This window comes from Euphorbia lathyris, chromosome 3, assembly GCF_963576675.1.
Source record: "Euphorbia lathyris chromosome 3, ddEupLath1.1, whole genome shotgun sequence".
In the NCBI taxonomy this organism is placed as follows: domain Eukaryota; kingdom Viridiplantae; phylum Streptophyta; class Magnoliopsida; order Malpighiales; family Euphorbiaceae; genus Euphorbia; species Euphorbia lathyris.
The window spans coordinates 36,429,471-36,448,435 of NC_088912.1; the positions used below are offsets into that span (position 1 = coordinate 36,429,471).

General features: G+C 34.9%; 2 protein-coding genes across 5 annotated transcripts; both read left to right on the plus strand.

The window, feature by feature from the left end:
• The first annotated feature begins 1,062 nt into the window (after window positions 1-1,062).
• On the plus strand, window positions 1,063-9,135 carry LOC136224346 (novel plant SNARE 13-like). 4 transcript variants are annotated; one of them, XM_066012665.1, is made up of 12 exons: window positions 1,063-1,272; window positions 2,668-2,819; window positions 3,875-4,035; window positions 5,208-5,300; window positions 6,372-6,465; window positions 6,582-6,619; window positions 6,805-6,899; window positions 7,373-7,452; window positions 7,521-7,577; window positions 7,670-7,762; window positions 7,866-7,940; window positions 8,835-9,135. In XM_066012665.1, the coding sequence occupies exons 3-12, from the start codon at window positions 3,959-3,961 to the stop codon at window positions 8,940-8,942; spliced, it is 810 nt and encodes a 269-aa protein (XP_065868737.1). In that variant the 5' UTR covers window positions 1,063-1,272; window positions 2,668-2,819; window positions 3,875-3,958; the 3' UTR covers window positions 8,943-9,135. The 4 variants fall into 4 exon arrangements, with proteins under 4 accessions (XP_065868737.1, XP_065868738.1, XP_065868736.1 ...); XM_066012666.1 differs by having other exon boundaries at window positions 2,671-2,819; XM_066012664.1 differs by lacking the exon at window positions 2,668-2,819.
• A 1,344-nt stretch (window positions 9,136-10,479) lies between these two features.
• Window positions 10,480-15,804, plus strand: LOC136221777 (carbamoyl phosphate synthase arginine-specific large chain, chloroplastic). The gene is made up of 3 exons (XM_066009206.1): window positions 10,480-12,007; window positions 12,597-13,289; window positions 14,098-15,804. Exons 1-3 carry the CDS (start codon window positions 10,676-10,678, stop codon window positions 15,643-15,645), a joined length of 3,573 nt encoding a protein of 1,190 aa, XP_065865278.1. The 5' UTR covers window positions 10,480-10,675; the 3' UTR covers window positions 15,646-15,804.
• Window positions 15,805-18,965: the final 3,161 nt, after the last annotated feature.

The window sequence follows — 18,965 nt, forward strand, 5'->3', positions numbered from 1 at the left end:
AAAAATAGTATACTTCAATTCGATCAAGTGATATAAAAAAGAGCGTTTGCGTGGGTACCTAGCTGGTGGTGTTACTAACACAAAATACTTGACCACCTCCTTGTTCACTGCCGAGTAGAAATCGCACAGATCAATAGAGGGGATTCCAGTGAGCAGATTTCGAAAAAACTAGTTCGCGCTTTTGAGCTCTAACGGAGTCCTCTTTTATGTAGCTCCGATGAAGGCATGCAGGTGAAAGCCCATAGATCTTTCCCCTTTCATTATTTATTTTTAAATATAAAATGATAAAATAAACAATGAGATAATGTATCAAAATAGGTCTATAATTCTTACGGAAGTATCAATTTAGGTTCTATGTGTAAAATAACATCAATATATTAACATTTAAAAAAGAGTTCCAATTTAAATCTCAATAACAGAACGTGAAACATCATTCATACTACTCCGTTAAGCCCTTGTTTGGGAGGGGGTTAATGGAAGTAAATGAAAGTAATAGAAGGTTAAATATTAAGTTAACCTTGTTTGGGAGTTGTTTTTTTTAGAGTAAATGAAGGTTAATGTTGTTAAATGTTTACTTACTCTAACCTCCAAACTCTAACCTTCAAATGAGGGATTAATAGGAGTAACGTAAAGTTTTCTTAAAATTATTGTCTCTGCAGAGTAAATTTAACATTCATTCACCTCCATATTTAAACTCCCAAACGAAGTTCAACATTTAACCTTATTTATATACTATAAACTCTCAAACAAAGTTAATTTTTAACTTTTCTTTTCATCACTTCCCTCCCCTGTCCATTACCTCCTTTAACTCTCACATCCCTTAGCCTCCAAACTCTCAAACAAAGACTAAGTTCTATCAATTGTACGTGAAAAAAGAAATCAAAACTTAATAAAGTAACATGAATGATGTGTCACAACATTTCGATCTAAATTGGTAATATATTTTAAACGTTAACGCCTATTTTGATAACTTATCTCTAAAACAATCCGACTAATTCGACCCTCCAACAAAACTACGTCGTTTGCAGACTTGTCTTGTCTCACCATTTTCACTTGGACAGCAGACTTCTCCCTCCAGCTGTCTCACATCTTTCTTCATCCATCCTTTCCAACGTCTTCACTGCCATCATCAGCGATCACACCGGCAATAGTTTATCTATCGTTCTCCACTGCCTATTTACTGCTCGCATTTGGCGCAATCGAACCCAAATTTAGGGGGTTTTGCTGCTGTTGCTGTTTATTAGCCTCCTTCATAGGTCTGTGACGACTGAGGTCAGTTTCATTTTTAATTTTCCAATGTTACATTCTATTTTTACGCTTCTGATCCTGAATAGTTTAGGTTTTTGGTTTATAATTTTCTAATTGAGTTCTGGGATCTGTGTATGGGTTTTGTTTGGTTAGACATTGTAGTTAACTGGTTTGAGATTTTCATCATTTGAAAAATAGTAACCATTTTAGATGAGATCTTTGCTAATAGTTATTGATTATAAATAAATAAAAACTTATAGTCCGACTCAAGTAGAACTAGAAACTTGATGGTTTTGGTGTTTTATTTTTAATGGTCAACAATAAGATTTAACTTTTGAGTTAGTTGAGTATGCTTCTTGAGCGTTCCCCCAAAATCAAGTTCTGATGCATGCTTATCATTAGCCAAGTAACTTTATATTAATCCATATGCTGATTGGTCCCCCCGTCTGATAGGTGATGCTTTTGCCTCTTATAAGATGCAATTTGTGTATGGGCACCACCTGGAGAGTCGTTAACGTATTCTGGTTTTTGCATTTCGTTGCTTTAATTTATTGTGATGTTAGTTTTGGTTTTGTATTTTCATTTGGACTAGGGGCAAGTTTTGAATAATGGAATAAAGCCCAACCTGACATAGACTTGGGAATTATTGAAATGGCAATTGTTTATATTCAAGAAATCAGCCAACCACTTGACACTTTTGCTGTTGGCTTGGGGGTAACAGACCTAATAGGTGATAATAAAAAATGGGCTAACAAGAGCATTTGATTACTAAAACATGATTAGGTTGATTATAATGTCTCAATAAAAATAATAATAGAATAAAATATGTAGACTTTAATATCTCTGGGAAAAAGAAAAAGGAAAACATGAATCTTGAATTGATTTTCTGTTATTAATATTAGTAAATTACTAATGTCTAATGTCTCATGTAGGTGTCAGTGTGCTATTTACCAATGAATTATATTACATTAGTTTAAGATATATAAACACGGGAACACATATCACGTAAGAACTTTTTCATTGTCAAATTCCTCAAAATTTCATATGCTCATGTATCGGGGTTTCTCATGTCATGCTTTTGGTTTAGCATATCAATGAATTGGAAATAGTTGTGCAATTCGATTATGTCACTGTGACATGACTTTTGAATGTTTCTTCAGATATAAGAGAGTTGCTTATGTTGTACTGAACATTAGATAGGGGTGTGCATATTTCTGTTTAGCTGAAAATGGAAGCAGACTGAATTAATTTGAGTTTTGGTTTGTATTTCTGTATATTCTGTTATTTGGTTCAATTCAATTTTATTGTACGAGAAAAGAAATAAACTGGAACCAATAGTATATTCATGTCAACCAACCCTAAAGTCCCAACTCTCAACAGCTGTTTTTTCTTATTCTCGTCCCTCTTTTAATTTTTCAGCAGACAGCCCTAGAAGTGCACTCTCTCTCTTTCCTTGTATCAAAGGCATTCAGATTCTTAGAGCATCTCCAATAGAGGGTGCTTGATTGAGTGCTTGATGATGTGGCAATGGCTTTGGCAACTCTCAAAGAGTGCCATCTATTGGAGTGATGGTGAGTGCTTGAAATTTTCAAGCGATGTTGCCACTTTTTGGCAATCTTTTGGCAACATTGCTTTAACTTTTTTTTAATATAAAAAATGATTTAGTTGCTTACTATTGGTGCATTTTTATAACAATAATTATAATAAAAATAAATTATATATAAAGTAAGGATTTGTGGGGCCATAGTGTAAACTTTTGAAGTTGCTTACTATTGGAGCATTTTTTCACAAAAGTTGCCAAAAGTGATGTGTATGAGTGAACAAATGAAATTATATTTTAGTATGATGTGTTAAGTTTTGGCAATTCTTATAGCACCCTCTATTGAAGATGCTCTTAGAAGACCATGATCGTCTCTTCCCTCTCGCCCTTATTGATTCACCCTGAAAGCCTAACTTCCATCATTCCACTTCATAATCTACTGGAATCATGGTGTCTTGAGTTGAAGATCTGCTTTAAGACTCTATTCCTCTTCTTGGTAGATTAAATTCAATTTGAGTTAGCTGGTCATTTAATTTTGATTCGAAGTTGATTGTCGTTAGATACATGAAGGCATGAAATAAAATATCCTTCCATTTCTGCTTATGGCATTTTCTTTTTCCATATGGCTTATGTTGGTTTCAGCTTTTCAGGAGTGGTTTCTAATGTCAGTTATCTGTTGTTTGTTGATAGGAAGGAGTTTGAGTTGGGGAATAGCATAAATATTTATAATACTATAGGAAATGAAGTTACTGGAATTGGAACACTTCATCTTGATGATGGCATTTGCTGTCGGTTAAAGATATCTTTAGATGGTTAATATTGCATTAATTAGTTCTTGTGAGGTGTGGAACTGTAGATAAGTGACATTTTTTTTTATTGTTTTGCTATATATTGATCTTTAAAATTTATTGTTAAGAATATTGGATAATGGTAATTGATTGTGTAGTGATATTTTTCCTACTACCTATAGATGTTCTTTTGATTTATATGTAATTATACTGGTCAATTTCTTGCTTGCTTAATGAAATCTCGTCTGTACATATCTTTTATTTTAATATCATACTTATGGTTGAATTTGGTTTTTAGCATCAGAGATCCAACGTCATCATTTCCATTTTGAAAATTTGCTGCGAGGGATTTTGAACATTTCCGGCGACAAGTGGGACCAAGATGGCCACTGAGCTGCAGATGAGCCCCCAGTTGGAGCAGATACATGGTGAAATTAAGGACAATTTCCGAGCTCTTTTGTAATCTCATTCTCTAGCTTCTTTGTTAATTATACCATACTAGTAATATCCATAATTTATATCAGAATTTCTATCTAGTTATTTGGGATGACATTGAGCATTTTTCGTTATGTTTTTTTACATATATGGAGGGATGTGTTTTTTCATTCTCTATAGATGCATTTTTCACCGTAGAGTGAATCTTCAGTAGCAGTTGCAGTCAAATATCCCTGTTGTTAGTTGTTTGCAACTCTTTAACAATTCCCCATCTGCTTCTTATCAATATTTTGATTTTCCAAGCTATACCTTGTACTTCTATACGCTCATTAGATTTTTTTGAGTCATCTATGTGCGTACTAGGGCATCTAATTGCCTTTTCAGCTTATTAGTATGACATTTTGGAAGGCTTTTCTTGGGTGTGGCATGTTATCAGGGAGTGCTCATTGGAGGTAGCTCTTGTATTGTAGCATTCAACTTTTTTGGGGTCCAGAAAATTGTTTTAGATGGATTCTACATATTTGCTGAAATCCCGATATGGGAAGTCATTAAATACAGCTATCACTTAATACTATAACAAATAGATGCCTTGAGGTTATTGATCACTTGATGTGGGTCTTCTATTGTGATAATCTGGGCCCAATAATAAATTGTTTTGAGTGACGAGTGACAAATGTTTCGCTCTTATTATTTTGTAATGGTGATGCAAAATGCTTGAGGCTCTCGTCTAGTGGTGCCAATTTAAAAGCTTCTTATTAGAATGGGTAATGATGGTGCCTTTCTTATTTCTTTCATTTCAAGAAATATGCGTAAGTTTTGCTGTCTGTCTTCTTCTAAACTTTATTAACATATTTGAGGCCTACAACCAGAACAAACATTGTGGTATATAAAATAAAAGGATATATGTAATATAAACACAGATATGCAATTGCCCCATCTGACATTTGGTGGAGTTGTTTGGATTTCTGTATGATAGGCGTGGAGTGAATTTTGTCTACTGTCCATTTGTTTGGTGGTTTGTATTATGACAATTTTTCTTCCCTCTAACTGTGTCTCAAAGTTTGATTTTTGGTGCATTTTCTGTGACTGATTGAACATGTGCATAAATGGGATGCCCTTGTGCCATTCTGTGTTCACCATACGTACTGTTTAAGGAAGAGTTGTTTATGCACGAGTTTCTTTCTTACTATCTGCAGAAATGGATTTCAGAGACTTGATAAAATCAAAGATTCCAACAGGCAAAGTAAACAGCTTGAGGAACTCACTGGGAAAATGAGAGATTGTAAAAGGTGATATATTTCTGTTCCTAAAGTTTCACATCTTATTATAGTGGTTTTATCAGAATTCCAGTTGTCTTCTTTGTTGGACTTTGCATGTCTGCTGTAGGCAAGCCAAGTTCCTGTAAAAGGAGTATGTGCATGTGTTTACCTGTGTTTCACATTCATCTCTCTTGAAAGCCCCTTTGGAGATAGATCATATGAAGGCACTTGTGTATAGAATAAATTGGGTTTATGTCATCTCCATTATGTTAAATAGTTGGTGGAAATATTTGTTTGTTACAATATGTCCAGTTATACATCCTTTATCATTTTGGCATATGCAAAAAGAGTCAAACTGACCCTTGATTTTGTGGGGAATATCAATTTAGTGGGGGAGGGAATACTAGAATTAGAGATGCATGCAATTGTGAGTGTTTTGATTTTGTTTATTATTTAGGTGCAAAGAGTTTTTTCTTCCTCCACCAGCTTGAGATTGGTTTTAGAGGGTTTAAGAGCTTGTCGTACGATAAAAGAGAATTATGTGTTTATATGTATTTGTTTCTACGAGTTTGGAAAGGAAAGGTTCACGTCAATAAATTGAATTGCCCAAAATGCTTCTTTTGGCCAGAACTTGTACAGATGTGCAGTTACCACTTACCATGTACATTCAATTTTCTAATATGGGGAATAATACAATTCAGAGTTTTAATTTTTGGCTAGATCAAGCATATAATTTATACTCTTAGTATGTGAGACTGTGTATCTTCTGCTATATAAGTTTAAGCACCTATATAGAGAATTAACACTTACCATGTACATTCAATTTTCTAATATGGGGAATAATACAATTCAGAGTTTTAATTTTTGGCTAGATCAAGCATATAATTTATACTCTTAGTATGTGAGACTGTGTATCTTCTGCTATATAAGTTTAAGCACCTATATAGAGAATTAAGAAGTCAGTCGTGGCTACAAATTATGTTCTTTGAAAATAACAGAATTAGAATGAAATGATCGCTCATCTGCCTTTAGCCTCATTTTTTGTGCATGTTTGTGTTAATCTGTAAATAACAAGAATCATATCTAAATCAACTGTTTTAGATTGATAAAGGAGTTTGATCGTGAAGTTAAAGATGAGGAGAGCAAAACTCCAGCTGAAGTAAATAAGCAGCTTAATGATGAGAAGCAATCCATGGTCAGATCAATTGAACTTTATGTTTCTTTCTACTGACAGATGAAATGCTAGTCAGATTGTATACACAGTTCTGCATGTATACTTTGTTAACATTTACTATTGATTCTTCTGTGCAGATAAAGGAGCTGAATTCATATGTGGCTCTTAGGAAAACGTAAGTTTGCCTACTTTTCTCATAAATGGATAAGTGGTAAATTGGTAATAAGGAATTTGACTGTATGAAATTTAATTTTATTTCATCATCATGCGGTTAATTTATTGGAAAGACCACATGTATTTAATTGGAGTTTGGCCTGCTTTTGAACTTCACACTCATGACTCTATATGGCCAAACTGCAGCTTTATGAGTAACCTCGGTAATAAAAGAGTTGAACTCTTTGATATGGGAGGGGGCAGTGAACCTATGGCTGAAGACAATGTTCAAATGGCATCAGGTAATCCTTTGCTTCATGTCAATAGTTGTCATTTAATTGCAGGAATGCGGTTAGCTTTTATATAACATCATACATTAACCTTATTGACATGTTCACTATCATTGTAGCTGTCCATTCTATTTTATACGTGATTAGCTGATCAATTTCTTGCTTTCATAATACGCATAACAACCTCATCTATACCCCCAATTTATGGTCACATTTAACACTATTGCTAGAGGATATATCAATGTCATACTCTGTCTCAGCTGTTTACTGTAAAGAGACAAAAAGGAAACTACATTTGTTGCTTCTCATCAGTTGTCAGAACCTTTAAACATCTGGTCAAAAATTTAATTTTGTGTGTGTATTATGCATTGTTTTGACATCAGGAAAGAAAAGTTAAATCTTCTTTGCTATTTCTTTTGTGCAATGATAGAAAAGAAATATGGTTGGAATAGACTGATTGTATAATCTGTATTTTTGCTTTATAGCAATGTCAAATCAAGAACTTGTTGCTGCTGGCACGAAAACAATGGATGAGACTGATCAAGCCATTGAACGCTCTAAAAAGGTATGTAGAATCATTGGATATTTGTAAAATTTCGTTTATCAGCATTATCAACTTAAATTTCGGCCTAGGTTGTTGCACAAACAGTTGAAGTGGGAAGTCAAACTGCTGTCACCTTAAAAGGCCAAGTAAGTATGATCCATTAATGATCTAGGGAACTGCCTTTTCTTTCACTTTTTTCTTGTGAGAGCAACTCATTTGCTATTCAATATGGGGGCAGACTGAGCAAATGGAGCGCATTGTTAATGAGCTGGATACAATCCAATTCTCTATTAAGAAAGCCTCAAAGCTAGTTAAGGAGATTGGTAGACAGGTCAGTTGGTTTTCCTTTGCCCTCCAAATGTTTTTTTTTTTTTTTCCGGTTAATGGTCTAAACTTGTTTGTTTGTTTTTTTTTTTTTTTTTTTTTTGTCCCAGGTGGCTACTGATAAATGTATAATGCTATTTCTATTTCTCATTGTCTGCGGTGTGATTGCAATCATCGTTGTGAAGGTATCCTCATTAGCTAGGTCCTCTATAAATTGTTGAAAGGGTTCATACTGAATGGGTTACTTTACGTATATAGTTTTCTTTTGGCTGATGTATGCTTTAGGAAGTTTTAGATGGAAGCTGTGAAATGGGTATGAGTGTTGGTGGGTCGGTGGGTTGGGGTTTAGAAGTGTGAAAAAATTAGTGTTGCATGTGCAAGGCACACCTATCCATATTTTTATGTGCATAATTTTATTTGTAATATTATGGAGCCTTCTTAAGATAAAAAAAGATTGGATTAGTTCGAGTTTTATAGTATTGAGTAAACCCTTAGGCCATGTTTGATTTATGAAAGCAGAGGAAAGTGGAACAGCTATTCCATGTGGATTGTGGAATACATACCTATTTCAATATTGTTTGAGATCAGTTGATTTTTCTACTAAAAGCAGTTGTTTGCAATCCTAACCAAACGTTTTTTTTTTATCTTCGGTTTGGAATTGAAAAGCAAAAAGTAGTTTTGAAAAATAGAAGCAAACGGGCACTTATCCATGGAATACCTATTTCTTAAGGGATAGATATATTTTATAAAACTAAAGAGTAGTTATTTCATATTTGGATCATATATTTTCTTAGATTATTTTCTAATGTATTCTTTTTTCTCCATCTTATGCCTTTTCTTTTTGTTTTCCGTTTTATCCCGTTTTCTTTGTTCTTCCATTTTTCCAAATGTTTTATATGATTCCACGCTTGCAACACAATAATCTGAATTACCACCGCTAGTATTCTAGTCATTTGAACATTAATAAAATCTATCCCTTGTCATATACTTGGTGTGCAATTCAATTATTTTGATGTATATTTTCTTTGTGACATTAAAAGTCTAATACCTAATGAATTACAATTTGTAAAAATGTTTAGATTGTGAATCCCAACAATAAAGATATCAGGGACATTCCCGGGTTGGCACCTCCAGCACAGTCGAGGAGGCTTTTGTATCTAAGGGATCCGGAACAACGATTTCTGTAGAATTCTTGGTTTCCAACAGGTAGTTTCTCCTGATGTAATTTTTTTAATGGTTTTTCTGTCGAAGTAGCAGGAAGAATACAACAGTTTGTGGATGTCTGTCCGTCTGTATACCAAATTCCTTGTATTAATTCATTTCTTACTTGAGATGTTTGTATCGTGCTTCTGATTCTGTGTAAATCATTTACTTTTTCGATGTTCTTCGTGTATTTTTGGGAGTTGCTGTGCTATGAAGAGAAATCTAGATGGTAGAATCTCGTGTTTGAGAATGTGATGTAACCAATTCTGGGATTCCCATTGATTGAAGAGTGTTTTATAGATGTTGTGAAAGGCAATTGGGTAAAAAATACTTCCATATTGTTTTTTCTTTTAGATTTTCTCACTAATTGTACATCCATTGCCTGTACAATATCTCCTATTTATGTTCTGTTACCACATAATTTCTGCACAAATGCATATGATCATTTATGGGCTTTAACCTAAATATACCTAAAACACCAAACATGTGTGTAATCTTATATAATAAAATAACAGATTTAATTGTTTTTTTTTTTTTTTTGACATTTTTCAACTATCAATAATATATAAAGCATTAAAGAAAAATATAGCTTTTTTCTTGTGTAGTTTGAAATCTGCTTTGCGATAATCATAATTCTCTCATTACCAGTATCTAACATTTCATTGATGTTTGATATTAAATCTACAATCCTAGGTTTCAATGGAATAATAACAATTCTAGAATCAAATTCTTTGCAAAATTTGCAACAAATAATAATATTTCATTGTAAAGCTCATTAAACAATTCAATGGAAAGAAATATGGAGTGAAGACAGATTTAAACAATTCAATGGAAAGAAATATGGAGTGAAGAAGACAGATTTATTACAAGTTTTCATTAAGGTGAAATTTAATGGAACTTACGCGAAACTAATGTGTAGCAGTTTCAATAGATTTTCATTAAGATTTTGTCAGGTTTTATCAAGTTCCACCTTGGTGAAACTCCAGTAATGAAGCCTTAATGAAACATACGTAAAACTTAATGAAACTAATGTCAATTAGTATCAATCAAATTTTACTAGTGTGAAATTTATGGAAAACTTTGGTTTATGAAATCAAATATTTCCTTATTTTTTACGTTCCTTACACCAGTTATAACAACTTTTTCTTCGGTGTACCGGATTTTTAAAACACAACTAAAAGCGCACAATGTTATTATATAATTCACAAAGCTAGAGTTTTCACGGTGAAAATATAATAATTAACATCCATTCTTTTTTCCTACATGCCCGTTCAAATTGGATGTGTCGATTCGTTAGAATTTTTTAAGACATACAGTTTATTTGTTTACAATGGAAAGATTAATTCACTATATTATAATACAAAATGAATAAGTTATCAAACACTTTTTAAAGTTTAGAAAGCAAAAATAGTACCATGACACTTGAGGAAGAATAAATGTTTTTCCAACATGGAAAATGGGCTTGGATCATTCATTTTTATAATCCACCTCATCTTCTCCACTAGGAGCCAGCTTCGATTTGATGTGACACTGACACACTCCACTCAGCATCCAAAAACCCTAAAATTTCCTAAAATAAAGTTGCACCAGTTCTAGACAAATTCTACACTCAGACTGTCCTCAATCCTATAGGCGAACTCTTCAACCCTAATTTCTTAAACCTTAAATACCAATTTGAATTTTCTCTCTCTTTCTGTTACTCTTTTCGGCAACAACAATGAGCACCTGCTTAAACAACTGCGAAGCCCTCTCTGCCACCTCCATTCGGCCCGCCAACTCTCTCTCCCGGAGCTTCGCCCATCTCTCTAAACCAACTGCTTTTGCCTTTTCTTCTGCCAAGAATAAGTCATTTTCTTCTCTGAACCTCCGATCATGGCCTCCACGGCGCACTCGCCACTCCACGCGGTGTCACAGTGTGGTTTCCATCCGTTGCAGCTCCGATATAACCACAAAGGCTTCGACCGAAACGCCAAAAGTAGGCAAACGTACAGATGTCAAGAAAATTTTGATTCTTGGCGCTGGCCCTATTGTGATTGGTCAGGCTTGCGAGTTTGATTATTCAGGAACTCAAGCTTGTAAAGCATTGAAAGAGGAAGGATATGAGGTTATTTTGATTAATTCCAACCCTGCTACTATAATGACTGATCCGGAGTTGGCGGATAGGACTTACATTGCTCCGATGACGCCGGAATTAGTTGAGCAAGTGATCGAGAAGGAGCGGCCTGACGCATTGTTGCCGACCATGGGTGGCCAAACCGCATTGAATTTGGCCGTGGCTTTAGCTGAAAGCGGAGCTTTAGACAAGTATAATGTCGAATTGATTGGAGCTAAACTTGAAGCGATTAAAAAGGCTGAAGACAGAGAGCTATTCAAACAAGCTATGAAAAATATTGGTCTAAAAACACCGCCTTCAGGGATTGCAAATACGCTTGACGAGTGTATTGAAATAGCTAATGAAATTGGAGAGTTTCCATTGATTATTAGACCTGCATTCACTTTGGGTGGAACTGGAGGTGGAATTGCTTACAATAAGGAGGAGTTTGAGGCTATCTGTAAGGCAGGGATTGCTGCGAGTTTAACTTCACAAGTTTTAGTGGAGAAGTCATTGTTGGGGTGGAAAGAGTATGAATTGGAAGTAATGCGTGATTTGGCTGATAATGTTGTGATCATTTGCTCAATTGAGAACATTGATCCAATGGGAGTTCATACAGGGGATTCCATAACTGTGGCTCCAGCTCAAACGCTTACTGATAAGGAATACCAGAGGTTGAGGGATTATTCAATTAAGATTATAAGAGAAATTGGAGTGGAATGTGGAGGATCAAATGTGCAGTTTGCAGTTAATCCTGTGGATGGTGAGGTTATGGTGATTGAGATGAACCCTAGGGTGTCCAGGTCTTCAGCTTTGGCTTCCAAGGCTACTGGCTTCCCTATAGCAAAAATGGCTGCTAAGTTGTCTGTGGGATATTCATTGGACCAGATTCCTAATGATATTACAAAGAAGACTCCTGCTAGTTTTGAACCTTCTATTGATTATGTGGTGGTCAAGGCAAGTATTTTGTTGTTTAGCTTCTATTTTTGTTGCTCGCATAATTTTAATTATTTTAAATTGGGTGATGAATTTGGTTTCCCTTATTTTACTATTTTCTCAAATTTAGTTATCAAACTTTATTTATCTATTTTCCAAGTGAAGATCTGGTCTTTGTATCATTTCCAAACTGCTATTACTTTATTGTCTGCTAGTTATACTTGGATTTTATGCATCTTTAATTTTAGCATTTGTCTGCTCTTTCATGTAGAAAATGAGTTTTGTGGATTAGTCAATTTTGCTGGAGTGAGCGGAAAAGTATACACTAATGATGCACAATGTACGCTCTGATTTGGAGGTCAATGGTTTGGGCTACAATTTAATTTATCCACTATCTATGGTTTTGTGCTCTTATAGCGTGTGATTGATAAGATTGATATGTGGATTTATAGTATTTTAAAATTTAGTTCTAATGTAACTTCTCACCTATAATACACATCATCAATTTACAATATCACTCATCTTTTTGTACTGATTTAACCATAACTCGTGGTTTTTGGAAAAGAAAATTCGTCATATGACTTGTTTGATGTTTCATATTGACATGCAGATCCCTCGGTTTGCATTTGAGAAATTCCCTGGTTCTCAGCCGATCCTGACCACTCAGATGAAATCCGTTGGTGAGGTCATGGCAATGGGCAGGACATTCCAAGAGTCTTTTCAGAAAGCAGTCAGGTCAATGGAGTTGGGTTATTCAGGATGGGGTTGTGGTCAAACAAAGGAACTCGACTGGGATTGGGACCAGTTGAAGTATGGTATCCGAGTTCCAAACCCGGATAGGTTACATGCTGTTTATGCTGCAATGAAGAAGGGGATGAAAGTTGATGATATTCATGAACTTAGTTTAATTGATAAATGGTTTCTTACTCAACTTAAAGACTTGGTGGATGTGGAACAATATCTTATGACCCGAAGCTTGTCTGATTTGACCAAGGATGACTTTCATGAGGTTAAACGACGTGGTTTCAGTGATAAGCAGATAGCATTTGCTATTAAATCAACAGAGAAGGAAGTTCGTTCAAAACGTCTGTCTTTTGGGGTTACCCCAGCATATAAGAGGGTGGACACTTGTGCTGCCGAATTTGAGGCCAATACTCCTTATATGTATTCCTCCTATGATTTGGAGTGTGAATCAGCTCCCACCAAAAGGAAGAAGGTTCTGATTTTGGGTGGAGGACCCAATCGTATAGGGCAGGGGATTGAGTTTGATTACTGTTGTTGTCATACCTCTTTTGCGCTCCAGGTTTGTGATTAATTTTCCTGCTACTTGGAACCTGTAAGATGAGAATCCTCTAAATGAACAACCTGCTATTTTAATCTTACTGAAGTTTTAATAATTACTTATAGTCTGGAAATCACAAGCAACATAATTGTGGTGAAGTGTTTACATAGATAGTATGGCACTAAGATTAGCAAAGGTATTATCTGTCAAATAGTCAAAGTCGATAATGAAATGAGTAAGTTCTAGATACAGGCATTTCTTTTAAGAGTTGGATGGTTAATTGAGTTGGACATGGGCTCATCTAAATGTGCTGAATCAGTGGTTAGATTGATATTTGTATTTAATTTTCTATTTGAATCGGAAACACAAAATAAATTGTAGATAAACAGTCTGAAAGGTTTTTGTGTTATTATCCCACATTGTTTAATTAGGGAGCTAATGACTCCTTATATATGTGAGACAATTCTTCTCCTTTGAGGTACCTTCTAGGGTGAGTTAGGCGTTTGTTTACCTGGTATTAGAGCATTATATTCAATATTGAGTCACCCATGGATATTTCCTTCATGCTCCAGATGGTTCTAGGCGTAAGGGTGCGTGTTAAATATTTTACATTGTTTAATTAGGGAGCTATATGACTTTTTATATATGGGAGGCAATCCTTCCCCTTTGAGGTGAGTTAGGCTTTTGTTTACAATTTTAATGCTGTTGTAAATTATAATAAAATTAAACATTATGGTGAGAGCTGAAACCAGATCCCCTTGGGGCTGTCAGATGATTTGCCTTTTGTCATGTCATTTTCGTTAACTGCATTTCCTTACTTCCTTTACAGAGTGCTGGATATGAAACAATAATGATGAACTCAAATCCTGAAACAGTATCCACTGATTATGATACAAGTGACAGGCTCTACTTTGAACCCTTGACAATCGAAGATGTAGTGAATGTAATTGAGCTGGAACGACCTGATGGCATAATTGTGCAATTCGGAGGTCAAACGCCCTTGAAACTGTCCCTGCCCATCCAGCAGTATTTAGATGAGCATAAGCCTGTTTCTGCAAGTGGGGCTGGTCTGGTGCGCATCTGGGGTACATCACCAGATTCCATTGATGCTGCTGAAGACAGAGAGAGATTCAATTCCATTCTTAATGAGTTAAAGATTCAGCAACCAAAAGGAGGCATTGCCAAAAGCGACGCTGATGCACTTAGAATTGCAGCAGAAATAGGTTACCCTGTTGTTGTTCGCCCTTCTTATGTTCTGGGTGGTCGGGCAATGGAAATTGTTTATGCTGATGACAAGTTAGTTAGATATCTTGAGACTGCTGTTGAGGTGGACCCAGAACGCCCTGTATTGGTTGATAAATATCTATCTGATGCTGTTGAGATCGACATAGATGCACTTGCAGATTCATATGGTAATGTTGTAATTGGTGGAATAATGGAGCACATTGAGCAGGCTGGAGTACATTCGGGTGATTCAGCATGCATTATTCCTACACAAAATATCTCATCTAATTGCTTGGAAACAATTAGGTCCTGGACAATAAAATTGGCAAAGAGTCTCAAGGTTTGTGGACTCATGAACTGCCAGTATGCTATCACGACAGCTGGGGAAGTTTTTCTACTCGAGGCAAATCCCCGTGCTTCTCGTACAGTTCCATTTGTCTCCAAGGCAATTGGGCATCCCCTGGCAAAATATGCTGCTCTTGTTATGTCTGGCTTGTCCCTTAGTGATATAGGCTTCACGAAAGAGGTGATCCCATCACATGTGGCTGTGAAGGAGGTTGTTCTTCCATTTGCAAGGTTCCAAGGTTGTGATGTTGTGTTAGGGCCCGAAATGAAGAGCACTGGTGAGGGAATGGGTATTGATTTTGTAGCTTCTATTGCATTTGCAAAATCGCAAATTGCTACAGGGCAGGAGCTACCACTTTCAGGCACTGTGTTCATGAGCTTGAATGATATGACGAAACCACATCTCGAAAAACTTTCAAAGGCCTTTGTAGAAATTGGGTTCAGGATTATTGCAACCTCAGGAACTGCCCACTTTCTTGAGTTAAAAGGTATACCTGTCGATCGAGTGCTAAAGATGCATGAAGGGCGGCCACATGCTGGGGATATGCTTGCTAATGGTGATGTCCAGTTGGTAGTAATCACAAGCTCTGGTGATGCACTAGATCAGATTGATGGCCGGCAATTAAGGAGGATGGCTCTTGCTTATAAAGTTCCTATAATAACAACAGTTGCTGGCGCTTTGGCAACTGCAGAGGCGATTAAGAGCTTGAAAACTTCCAGTATTAAGATGATAGCTCTTCAGGACTTCTTTAATGTTGAAGTACAGGAAGGTAGTAGTAAAAGTTTGCAGTCAGCTTCCTCTCTATGATTTTTTCGCTGCATTGCATAGCTGGTAAGCATCTATGTATTCTCACTTCAGAGTGAATTTTCCCCCTCTAAAACCGAGTTGAGTTCGATGTTGTTGTTTGGGATTAGATATGTTGTTTCTTGTATGCTTTTACTAAATTATTGCTGTCTCCTATACTTCTGTTCTTGCGAGTTGATAGATAGTGAACATTGAGTATGTGATGTAGGGAATCGTCGATTTAGATTAGCAAATGAATAAAACATTGAATCTTGTGATTCATTGGATTAAGCCAGAGTTCTGTTATTGAATTTGATAGAAGTATAATATGACCCATCGAATAGGTAATATCTACAGTCGTTGAAGTTTAGGATTATTTCATGAAGGTCACTGTACATATACTCAATAAAATCACTGAGCTTCACATTTGATTTCAATAAAGTCATTCCGGGTCATTTTGTGTATAAAAACTCACCGCAATGTAGGCATGACACAAAAGGCAATTGAGTATATTCCATCTAAGTGCCATGTCGAACAATGATAACTATTTTTTGTTTTAAATTCTTATTTTGGTCTTAGGATGTCCCATGTGGCACACACATGGCTGTCCCGTTCCTCTTATGTCAACCATAAGAGTAAGGAATGTCCATCATACAGCTTAGATAGTCAACTATCTTGTGTGCCACGTTAATATTCTAGTGAGTTCTTATACACAAATTGGCCAGAATGACTTCACTCAAATAAAATGTGAAGGTCAGTGAATTTTATTGAACGAAAATGAAGTTTAGTGACCTTGTGAAACGGACTCTAAACTTCGATGAGCTTCATTGTTTTTTACCCCAATCGAATACAACTCTTCCAAAATGACATTAGCTGTCTTTATCATCCCTCATTATGTAACTTCCTTATTTCATCTCTGTTTAGCCACGATATGTTACTTGACCATATAGTTTTTATGTTGTAAATGAATTCATGTATTCCAGAATATTAGAATTATCAACTCTGTGCTCCAAATGCTTTCTATAGGAACTTAAAAATCTTTATCTAGTGCTGGATTCTGTATGCGGTTGTCAGTGATAGTTGTTCCAGCAGTGATATGAGCAGATAACTGCAGAGTGATTCTGTTTTACAGTAAATATGGCAAAAGTTCAATTTTTTTTTACTGTAATTTGATAACCTAAGCATGATGACATTATTTCAGTGAAAAGAGAAAAGAAAAGAAAAGGTGTGATTGATTCCTTTAGGTGATTAAATAGTTGATTGATGATTCAAGTTGCCAATTAGTATTTTTTATAATGACTGTCTTTTTCTGTGATTATAAACTTGCTTCTTTGTATACAGCCAGCCAATGGAGAAAAGGATTGACATTAGAAATAAGATTAAACAAAGAACTTAAAGTGGACTTTCGTCTCTTTACTTAAAATAGGTCTCTGTCTTATTTTAGCTAGTCAAGCCGAACCTAACTCAACCATCCAATCTAGACTTTATAGGACTCTGTATTAGAGTATTAGTCTTTTTTTATTTTGCCAAACATTTTCTCACTATTTTTTTAATAGATTCTGTAGAAAGGTTGAAGTTCTGTTCAAAATATGGTTAATTAATACTTTCATCATTAGATGATAAGATTTTACATTGAAGTTTCCTAGTCCTAGTGCTACCTAGTGGATGTTGGATGCTTTTATGATCATTTATTCTTGGAATAATGGCCAAATTCAACATTAACATTTTCGTTAGAGCTAAATCTGCATTTCCTCTAAAATGTTAAGGTTAAAGTTGGTCTTTATCCCACATCGTAGTTCAATACCATGTAAATATTATTTGCGTTGATTCAAGTAGACCTCACGAGTTTATAACATACATATATATATATATATATATATATATATATTGGAAAACTAATATGTCTAATATAGTCGGTCACTCCCTTACCATTCAATTTGTTCTTGTTTCATTCTTATTCTTTAAGATTGCTCCTTACTAGGGATTTCCATCTCGGTACTACCCTCTTAGGACCAAGACGTTACATTAGTTTATCTACGGATAACATCATCTTCAACTTTGATCTTATTAAGGTTTATTAGCCGGGGAGAGCGGAGTGAAAGGATATCCATTAGATGGAAAGGGAAGATCAACTTACTGTTAAGTGATTTGAAAAATGAGAGATATGATATGGTGGTTTGTTAAATTTCAACATTTTGAGGTAGTTAGGGTCATAAACAGGTTGATGATTGTCTATTTCATGGGACATTGATTGTGACTTCGCTTCTAAGTATAGTTGAAATGGAAAATCAGATTCCTAATCTAGAAATTTGTAATGGATTGAACAAAACGTTGCAACGTTTTCTAGATATTTCTTTTTTTCTTTTTCCACATTTCTGACTTATTTACCTTTTTTTTTTGTCCCTCTTATTTTATGTTTTGAATAAAAGCTACTAGAGCATCTTTTACAGTAAGTTAGGGTCCGTTTGTTTCCGCTGTTTCTGTTTGCTGTTGTTGATAGGCAATGGATATTAGTTGTTTTTTCTACAAAAATCAGCTGTTTTAGAATTTTATCAAACACTTTCAATTTCCTGTTTAGTATTGAAAGGTCAAAAGCAGTTCCGAAAAATGGAAACAAACGGGCACTTAATATCTTAATATCTATTGTAGTTTAGTTTGTAAATTAATTACTAGTTAACAAGAACAACTGGAATTTTATTTTATTTTATTTTTTTTTTTGTAAAATAAGTTTTCAAGCTACAACATTAGTTATAAATTATTCTAGCAATGATGAGTCACACTCCTTTTAGCTTGGATGAGGCTCATGGGTTGATTTTTTATCTTCTTTATTTTTATTCATTTATTAACAAAATAATTTTTTGTATAGTTTCATAGTTGAATAAATATTATTTCAGAAAATCCATGGTTTTATCGGGGACATGTTCCTACAAATAATTCAAATATTTTTGCAATGGTTTATCCTTATTGATGCACATAATTTTTTTTTTTTTTTTGTTAAATTTATGTTTTTAAGATTGTCGAAGTGTAATAATATATATTATGAGGTTTATCAAACTTTTCCATTCTCTATCAGAAACTATGATCGTTATCTTAGAGAAGTTTGAGGAATACAAGATTAGTGCCCCGAGAACAATTACTTACAAGGTCAAAGTTGGCTAAGAAACAGAGACCATGGTCCATGGAAAAACCTTCCAATCGAAAATGTAGAAAATATTCTGGAATTGAAAAACATCTTTTTTACAAAATAGTTAGCTGGGGTTGGAACACTTTTAGGAATCATAGAGTATTATGAAGATGATGATGAGTATTGTGATTATGAATATATGAATTTATCGTCAAACCAC

Bases quoted from the DNA above. Each gene is read 5' to 3' on its own strand.
- LOC136221777 (XM_066009206.1), top strand. From the start codon at position 10,676: ATGAGCACCTGCTTAAACAACTGCGAAGCCCTCTCTGCCACCTCCATT. The intron at 12,008-12,596 runs GCAAGTATTTTG...ATTGACATGCAG, and splicing joins TTGATTATGTGGTGGTCAAG to ATCCCTCGGTTTGCATTTGA. The intron at 13,290-14,097 runs GTTTGTGATTAA...CTTCCTTTACAG, and splicing joins ATACCTCTTTTGCGCTCCAG to AGTGCTGGATATGAAACAAT.
- LOC136224346 (XM_066012665.1), top strand. From the start codon at position 3,959: ATGGCCACTGAGCTGCAGATGAGCCCCCAGTTGGAGCAGATACATGGT. The intron at 6,620-6,804 runs GTAAGTTTGCCT...GCCAAACTGCAG, and splicing joins TATGTGGCTCTTAGGAAAAC to CTTTATGAGTAACCTCGGTA. The intron at 6,900-7,372 runs GTAATCCTTTGC...TTTGCTTTATAG, and splicing joins CAATGTTCAAATGGCATCAG to CAATGTCAAATCAAGAACTT.